Below are 10,034 nucleotides of genomic sequence, written 5' to 3'. Positions count from 1 at the left end.
ACGCAACGAGGCACAATTTATTGTTTGATGAAGACATAAAGAATGCATGTAACGGTCAATTTGGAGCGAGGCATGAGAATGTCACTTTTAACGCGGACAGTTGTATTTTATCTCATATATCGTGTGTATATCGAGAACTTTGATTGTAACAATATTAGTTTTAAATAGGAAGTAATATTAAATAATTTTTACAATAATTTAGTCACAAGGCAAGTATTAAAAATTTCAATAATATTCTCTTCTGCATTATTTATTTTAAAGGAGTACAGAACTTCATTAAAGAGGAGCAGGCTTTGTATAGATGCACTTAAGTACATAGTAACAGTAATAGGATTCCGTACCGCTTATATAGTTTTACTTTATAATAGTTTTTCTTGTCCAAACATTCCCAAGGCGGTGCAACTTGACCCAGTTGCCTGATGCACCCTGTATATCGAATGAGGCTGGAAGTGTGTCACCAAATTTATCCTCAATTCCAAACTTTCCACGTTATCTTGGATATGTTTCAAAAAATAAAATATTTCAATTATTCCAACCGAATACCAACGTGGAACTAGTCAGCAGAATTTATCAGACTTATGGAATATTGTAATTACGGTCTTTTAATTATAATCATTGGCGAAACAAGCATTTCAACATTTCTCTAATTAATATGTTTCATAAAATTATTATAATGCAACCGATAATCCTTCAATGGTAGCCACAGAAGCAGCCATAATGAAGGTTTGCTCGAACGGTGGCAAATCTGCCGAATGTGCGAGTAATATCACTTCGGTTTAACCCGGGTCGTTACAATAATCGTCACCGCGAAATAGGGAAACGAACTCGAACTATGTATAACTCTAGCTGCACTCTTTATACCGCTATTTTTAGTTACACTTACTACCGTATCGGCTACTGCTACTTGAGGCAATTACTTTCTGCCTCCATTTACTCAGAGCCATTTAAAGCTGAACTTCCCGATAACGAGCCAAGTAAGGGATATATTTCACTCAATAAGTGAAATGGGTGTTAAATTGGTGAATCACTTTACCACTCTTTAATGGAAACGAAAATAACATTCCTTACGAAAGTTCCTTAACACAATATTAGAATTCTGGTATCATGTATATTAATATGAATGAAACGAATTCAATTAAAATCAGAATTTTTACAGAATTTGTATTTGTAATTTTTTAACATTTAGAAGAATGAACGATCTGATTTCGCAGAAGGTCACAGAGTATGAACTGATGCTCTGCGTTCAATAGGACAGCCTCTCATATTATCCTCCGAGTAAAAGGTTTTGCTCAATCAGTAGTCTAGGATCGTCCTATTCTCATTCAGTTTGTTCATTCAGCCCGAAGTATCAGGCCAGCTTTTAAATCCATTTTCGACGAACTATGAGGTCGCGTGCCGTACTTAGCACCTGGACCTTCTGGGCCCAGGACATCTGTGCAGACCCGTCGTCCTCCTGCTCCTTTCACGAAGATCAATTTCTCTACACCACGACAAACCCACACTTTTCCTTTGTTCATTGCCATTCAGGTCTATGCACGATGCCCGACATCTGTATTTTGGGTTTCGAAATGGCTAGCATCCGCCTAGCTACTTTCTTATTTTTAACTAGAATTTTGGATTTCAGATAGGAAATAAATACAAAAAATTATTTTTTTAAGATCTCGTTTATTCTATTTATCTCTTTCTCAAATACTAATACAAATAAAAATTGTCTATAAGCAAAGGGTAAATCTTGATTATTTATAAAGACAGTTCACATTTAAGATATGTATCTCATCAATGAATACTGAATGAATTCAAATATTCCCTGAAGGAGTCAGTATTCCTAGTTTTTCAGAATACTTAATTATTGTACGTTCAAGTTGATCGGATCAACGATAGAAACGAGCTGGAGAAATCGTCCGGCCCCGAACAGACCGCTTTTTATTCATCGTGCGAAATCGTTCTTTCATCCCTACGTCCGTCGATTGCTATCAGACTAGTTTATGCGTCGTATAACTGTAACTTCAACTTGCGTTTGAAATTCAATAGAGTTGCCAATAAAATCTTGATCAATTCTATCAGTGATTTATATGAGAAATACTCTTAATACTTGATCAGATATTCTGTGACTGTATTTTTCGTAAGAAATTCTAATACAATTTGAGTAACTTTTTCTCTCAATTAGCACCTTTAACGAAATAATCAAATAATTGTAAATTGAAATTATTTACATGTTTCCGTAATACGACGCGTAAATATCTAACCCTTGCAAAGCGCGAACATTCTGGCACGCGCGAGAGGTGTTGGAGCGCGGAAATAATTCGCGATACTGAAACATCAGAAATAGCTTGACGCGTGGAAACTGTCTCAATAGGGTCAACGAACGGTCATCGTCGGCGTTAGATCATCGAGCTAGATCGCCACGTTTGGAGCATTCGAGACAATCGAGCGATCAATGTCAGGGACCAACCCTTTCACGACGAAACGGTTCGTTTCCGTTCGCTCGCGAATCTCCACTCGCATGCCAATCAGCGCTATTCGCGTGCCCCGTACGGGACTAGAGAAAAGAAAAACAGTTACACCCTGCATAGTTTCGTCCATCGTTTCAGCGCACGTAGGCGGATTCAATTTGGCGCGAACCGTTTTTGTTCTTCTTAAACTAGGTGTGCTCTGATACATTGCAATTCTTTTGTAATTTTATATGATAGAATTACAAGGACTGTATATTTAATATTACGAAAACGTTGATGTATGAATTCCAGACAAAATAATTTTAATCATTTTATAAAATTATAATAATAAGTCCAATTACAATAAATCATAGAAGGGATTCTGCGTTCCCAGCATGAGATAAAAAAAACAGTATTTTATTCTCTTCACAGTGAATCCAACAAATTATATACACTCTGCAAGTTCTATTAAACTGCGAAACCCTCAAGAATACTTTATCATCGGCCGACATAAGGCACTGTTAACACATCGCAGAGAATTGCATCCATTAATAGACCTACAAATGGCAACGAACCATCGCACGCAAACACGATGTCCGAGAAGCCCCAGTGAATTAACTCCAAAGGTACAAGCCGCTGGATACAATTAACTTACAACACACGCACACGAGGTTCGGACAACGGGAGCTTAGGTGCACCAGGCTAGATTGATTTCCATTATCGTTTAGAGTCCGCCTGTCAGTGACTTCCATCAGACCCGCACCCTTCTTCAGGGCAGATGGGCCTGTTAAGTCATTATCGTTATTGTTTGTGCGCCGCACGCAGCCGGAGCAGCCACTAGGAACCGTGGCCGCCTTAGTGCATACCGGGTGGCGAGAATACACGCGGTAGTAAGTATAAATCTTGACGGAACTAAAAAGAATCGTGCGTGAGTCACGCAGGCGCCAATCGTCGCGGCATCTTGGACGAGGGCCACAGGTAATTGGCCGATCGTACGAAGAGAAGACGGACGTTCCACGGTTCGGCTGTGTGCAAACAGCGCGGTCGCGCATCGGTTGACTCATCCTGGTGACACGCACGACCTGTGCCTTTCAACAATGGCAGAATACCCTGGGCATTTTTTCTCTCCTTCCCCTTTTTTTTTCGCCTCTGCCCGTTGTTACGGACGGGTGAAGCGGATGTTGCGCGCGGAAAAGGCTAGGACCGCTTCTTTTCACGAAAGCAATGCGGTAATACGATCGAGAGTGTGGCGATGGTTCACAATGAGGCGGTAATTGGTCGTGAAGGGTTCGATAGATCCTGTAGAAATGGTGCTGCATTTGGAGAAACTGAGTTTTGTTGTTGGATGGGTTACAGGGTTTTTTAGACGGGGATGGTTCTGATGGGACACTTTGATAGTTGGGTACCCGGGAAATGCTTATGGTGTTTTAATACAGTAAGAAAATTTGATTTAGAATTCGTGGAAGATTTATTAGAAATGTAAAATCCTCTAAAACTGAATTTATTTAACAAATACTAATAATATTGTTGCACTTCTTATCTGGAAATGAATCCCTAACTACAACGACAAGAATTTTTCGTCTTGCTATAATAGCTGTCGATCAATTAGAAACGACTTCACAAAGAATGGGCAACCCTCACCCAATTTTGTGTACATCCGTCACGATACGACTACACCATACAATTACGAATCGCAATTTCCTTGATTCTCTTTCCAAGAAAATTCGTCACCGCCGATCCCCTCCGACTATTCTACCCTCCACCGTGCGAACGTCGAAAGCGTGTGTTTGTTCACCACGGAAACGCGTCGTCATTGCTAATTACGTGAACGCCAGTCAGCCATGACATCGGTAACCGACCCATTTTTAACCGGACAGTTCGCGACTAACGGCAGCGATTGTAGTAACTCGAGGGGACAAATTCTTCGCGCTTTCGTAACGAGTTCCTTCGTTAAAGATCTATGTTCTTTCTCATGCTGTATGCCAAGTATGCAACTGTATACTTGAGCAATAAATGAAAAATATCGGTGCAATTGTTACAAAAAATTGTTTGACGTTTCTTATCGTTCAGCTCCTTCTCACATTCTCCATGGCCTCAGTATGTGACTCGCAGAAGATAAAAAAGTGAGATTGAGTATTTTTGCTTGGGACTGAAGAAATTGTCCCGTTCTGCTTCAGAGTAAACTTCAAGATAAAGTCTAATTAATGTGAGATGTTGGAGAAAAAGTCAGGATGAATAATGTAGAAAAAAGTTTTTTTATAATGTACCACAGGAGAGTACATGCTTAATACGCCTAAGGACGTGTCTGAATATTTTCGTTCATTAAAAATTGCAAAAATACAATAGGACAGTAATTAAAATATAAATAAAAAACAACAATTACATGTATGTGTACAGAGTCAAATTATATATCATTTCAAAGAGTCAATACGACCCTCCTTTAGTGATGACGCTGAAAAACATAAATCTACAAACAACAAAGCTGAGGCTTTTATCGAGTCGACGGGGAACCTCGGCTTTTCACACGAGGCACGTACGTCTGAAAGGTATACTCACAAGCCGTAGGCCAGGTAACTACACGTGTATACACGCGTGTTCGCTAATGGCTGTGTATTGATGCTCGTGCAGAGAGCAAACTCCGCCGAGCCGCAGCGTTAACTACGAATAACGAAGTATTGTCCCGCCACCGAAATCCGTTTCAAACCGCCAGCTATATTTCGTCGATGCGTTTCACCTTCCTTCGGGGTGGCATGGATGTCATTATCTGAAACGAACAGGGCGGGTCGTTAGCACCGAGTAGAAAAAATGAAAACCGAGAGCAGATTTCTCGAGTGGCTGCGAGTCATTAGTAATTCAACGAAACGGTGCAGTTAATTCTAAGAAGAAGAAACTCTTTGAACGTGACCTTGTAAGAAGGAGAAGTAATCAACAACTCGTGCCGCTTCTCACGGGAAGCATTACTCTTTCACGAGGCTGTATTCAAGGGTGGAGAGCTCTCCGTCAAGATTTCTGCTGCAACGCTCAAGAAGAAATGCATGCTGTAGCAGTGTTACACACATACAAAACGCGGCGTTGGTGCAACAAAAGTCGAGTTTTTCGCATGGCAGGACATTTGTTTAAGCATTAGCGTAAAGTGCGCCGAATGCACCTACGGCTACGGTCCACGTTCATTAGCAGCTACTCGAAAGCCAGCGAGGAATGCCATGTACCAGTAGCTTTTTCTTCCTTTTTGTTTCTCTTGTTCATGGCTAACCTTTGCAATTCCCTTTCCACCATTATCCTTAGAACGTTACTAAGCATCATTCAACATTCATTGAACGTTTTGCATTCCTTATTATAAGCCGCGGCGAACGATTTTTAATTATTTGGATCGTCGAACGAACAAAGCTGCCTCCAAGCGTGAAAATCATCGCCAAGCCGACAGCTGTAAATATTGTATGTACGTACAGCGCGACGAGGATTCCGATAACATCGAACGAGTCATTGTCCGTACAAGCTTGTAATACATAATAAGTTCGCCACGATTTCACCCGATCCACCGATTGTATCAGCTCAATAAAATGGGCCTTCTCTACGGGCGATGCTTTCACGTATCTCGACGGAGAGTTATCGACTTCTAAGTGGGCTGAGATTTGCATCTACGTGATCATTATTCTTAGCGAGGGAAAACAGCGGCTGGTTCTCGCTTACCGCCGTCGTCGCGTCCTGCCGCTCTGAAAGTCAAAGTGCATACGTATTTTCTGATCGCATATCACGCGCGTGATGGTTCGACTTGTCCGAGTTGAATGCGTGACTTGCTGTCGCTAACGACCCTACAGGGTCACCAGCTGTCGCAAAACACTTGCGACATGATATTGATAGCTTCGCTAGATTATACACCGAGGAATTTACTAGTAGTTTCTCACCGATTCGAATATGTGAATAGTTAGAAAGTCATTAGGTGTTGTAACTTACTGGGAGTCGATAGAGTATCTTGTGTAGGTAAATGAACTGGTAGTCGATAGAAAGGGATGGAAGGTAAAGTACTGTCTGTTGGATACACAGAGACCATTGCTACGCAATCTACAGTATTAAGAAAATTTTCATTTTATCGAACATTATTTAAAAAATTTTTAGTTGACGAATTTATTTTCTGAATTTATGATAGCATAAAAGCAAGTAGCGATTACAGTCTCGTAAAAATGTTACATCTGATTGTATCTCATCGTGATTTTGACGAAACTTTGAAGACGTGTTCAGAAAATATTTACGTAAGTGTCTTTCAAGTTTCATTAAGATGTCTTCACGAGTTTAATAAATAGAATTTGTATTAACTTCATTTCTATTGTACGAAACTTGAGAGATGTTCAAGAAGGATCAATCTAAGAAGATAGAGATATTCTAAGCGGATTGTAGTTTTTCGCTTGATACCGCTTAAAAAGTTCAACTCAAGTCTCATAAACTCGGCTCGAACAGTTTTTAAGTAGCCATTCTTAAGTTTAGTCATTTGATGAAGGATGAAGGAAAGAAGGTGAAATAAAAATTCCAAGATTTGTTTCCATTCATTTATTAATCAAAATTAAATCAGATATTTTCCTTATCTCAACATTTATTAGCACATATATTAAATTAATAAAATACACTTTCACATACAAATAAAAAGATTCTCAAACTAGATTGTAGTTCTTCGCTTGGTACCGTTTCCAAAGATAAGAGTGAAAACGATACCAACCCAGATCTCACCGCGTGGAGGTGACTACATTCGAAACCCGAGCAGTGGACAATCCCCACTGCTCCCTTCTCATATCAATTACCACTCTATTATACGGAGCGAATATTGGAGGAGATTTTTACGAGCAAGTGTCTGACTCTAATTCTCATTACAAAATTGCGACAAAAAGGAAGGAAAGTGCAAAATGTCAAATTTCACTTGGGTAGCCAGAGTTCGAATCGAGCAGGGCCTTGCACAAGGATGATCATGCCCCTGCGCGAGAGTGTTCTGACCACCGCCAATCTGTCTCACGTCCTGGATACGAGCAAATTAATGCAACATTCTCTCTTCGACATTCTCTCTCCTCTCTTCCATTTATTGTAATTATCTGTCGAGATCCTCCTTCCTTCTCCTTTTAGTCCTTGATGAACCACCGTTCCGGGCAACAGTGGACCAGAACTATGAAAGGAAATAGTAGACATAAAATGCGATAGGAGACCAATTGTCGATGTAGAAGAGATATTTACCGAATTAATTATGTATCGAGTTTTCTTCCATTTCTTGAAACTATGCGTCGATGTCTTCCTTCCTTCCTTTCGTCTATTTCTTGATAAACTATTGGTCCAAGTAATGGTCAAATGGAAAACTGAAAACAAAGAGTAGATGCTAACTGCAAGTGAACTAAAATAGAAATTAGAATCAGAATTGAAATCACAATCAGAATTAAAATCAAAATCATAATCAAAATCGAAATCATAATCAAAATCCGAATTAGAATCAGAAATCTAAACCACAATCTTGATCAGAATCCGAATTAAAATCCGTACCAGAATCACGATCAGAATTAAAGTCACAATTGAAACCACAATGCTAATCAGAGCCTGAATTAAAATCCGAATCCGAATCAGGATCAGAATTAAAATCGAAATCGAAACTACAATCGTAATCAAAATCTGAATGAAAATCTGAGCCAGAATAGTGATCAAAATTAAAGTCGACATCGAAACCACAATCATAACGAGAATCCGAATTAAATGATAGAGCACGTACGAATGCAGGCTTTCAGCTAATACAAACGAGATCACCGAAAAAACCATCAAATTCATTCAAGCGAAACGACAACCAAAATATATACAATATCGAGTAGTCGATGTGATGCACTCGGCGGTCAAAGAATCGTCGGATCGCGAGCGCCGAGCTCTCCAGGCTTAATTGTAAAATGCAGTTAACCGAAATTGCAAGATCATTCTATCGAAATTTCTTCCGGTTCCAATCTGTATATTCGCTCTTCCTCGATTTATGGACAACCGTAAATAATTATTAGGATGATTTTAAAGGGGATGACCACTGGCTTTATGTAGCTACCCAGGATTGACAGGATTGGTCAAGGATCATGAAATGAATGTGCAAAAATTCGCTTTTATCCATTTGTTAATTAGAATTTAGCCGACATACATTAAATTATTGAAAGATCGACATACAATTTAAAATACAGCATAGAGCTCAATATACAGTATACACCCCCACTACACGCAAATTTGCTACAGTACCGTACTTAGTAAGAGAGGGATAGTAGGAAGAAGGACGCATTCACCGCATAGCATTTCCTCTCAGTCAGACATTCCCGACCACTACTTCTTCTTACAGAAGTTCACACTCCAGTTAATTATAGAGCTCAATTTTTCATACATACGTAGTGCCTTATATTAAACTTGTTGCGAGCAGGGTAGGAACTGTTATCGCCTGATGAATCAGACTTTTCCTTAAAAATAATTTTCTCGTCTAAAAGTATCTCAATTCTCTCCTATGTATAATATAAGCATTCTGTAATGATACGAACAATTTTTTCATCTATTTTTTTACATTTTGCATAGAAATCTGTTGCTTATTAATAAGAATATTTAAAAAGAAATGTATTATGACCTCGAATACAGGACGAATTATTGTTAGCGCAATTCACACAGAACCAGGCGGAAGAAGGCACCGAGCACTCCTCTGGAACGATCGTGAGACGGAGCTCTGTGACTATTTATTAAATAAAAGACTTCCACCTCATACGGATTGATGTCGCACGTCGATAAAAATGCACGTCGCGACGCGATGCTTCGTTACAGAAACGGCTCGTTAGATTAACGAAGCGTGTACGAGAACACCGGCGTGGCCAGGGAAAGAATTGGCCGCTTATAGTGTTTTCCTCGTCGCAACTGTACGCGCTCGCAATTCAGGATGGATTCGTTTCTACGAGAAGAGAAAACTCGGTCCGCGTGAAATACGCGACGTCGAATCGATGGGGAACGTCGCGCGCATCCACGTTAAAGTGGACCTTTTCTCTCATCGAATGGTACGCGTCTCGAACCGTAAATTCGCTCCGGTACACGTTCAACGAGCGACGCTTTAAAACGCGGGCACTTTCCTACGGGCGAGCGTTGTCACTTTCGATCGATTGCGCATGAATCGCGTTTGACATCCGAAAAACGATGGAAATAAATTATAAATGTTTGCAATTTTTCTTTATCAACAAAACCATGAAATATAATGTATACGACAAATAAAAAGTAAAGTTTAATTTGTATTTAAACTGAACATTTATCTTGACTTTACGATCAGCTATCGAAACCTTCGAGGTCGTTATTAACCTTCGCGATTTTTAATTAGATACGCACAACTCAGGTGCAATTAACTATGCGAACAATCCGTCTAGATAACGTAAGTTTAGCATAAGTGTTCTTGCCACAGTTTCCTGTTTGAACGCGGTTTCACGCTCGCGTTCTATTTAGAGGCAATTTCCTGTCCGATCCATTATTCCTGGACACAGACAGGGCCGATAAATATGTAATAAACGCTGATAAAATGTCTCGATCGCCTAAATTATTAGAACATGAAATGTGTATCCTTTTGAGTTTCCTTTAATA

General features: G+C 39.7%; 1 protein-coding gene across 3 annotated transcripts in view; it reads right to left on the bottom strand.

The window, feature by feature from the left end:
- Positions 1-6,971: 6,971 nt before the first annotated feature.
- Positions 6,972-10,034, bottom strand: part of LOC108632112 (protein abrupt) — a 46,533-nt gene continuing 43,470 nt past the window's right edge. The window contains exons 6-7 of one of the 3 annotated variants that reach the window (XM_018036445.2): positions 7,650-7,768; positions 6,972-7,581 (exon numbers count right to left, since the gene is read on the bottom strand). In XM_018036445.2, coding sequence (XP_017891934.1) covers positions 7,507-7,581; positions 7,650-7,768 — 194 coding nt within the window. In that variant the 3' untranslated portion in view covers positions 6,972-7,506. Of the gene's footprint in view, positions 7,769-10,034 lie in introns of all 3 variants that reach the window. The other 2 variants (XM_026819474.1, XM_018036444.1) reach the window with 2 other exon arrangements.

This window comes from Ceratina calcarata, unplaced genomic scaffold (genome assembly GCF_001652005.2).
Source record: "Ceratina calcarata isolate Rehan_Ccalc_2016 unplaced genomic scaffold, ASM165200v1 scaffold151.2, whole genome shotgun sequence".
Taxonomy (NCBI): Eukaryota; Metazoa; Arthropoda; class Insecta; order Hymenoptera; family Apidae; genus Ceratina; species Ceratina calcarata.
The sequence above is the reverse complement of the archived record's forward strand: the minus strand, read 5'-3'. Positions and strand labels throughout refer to the sequence as shown.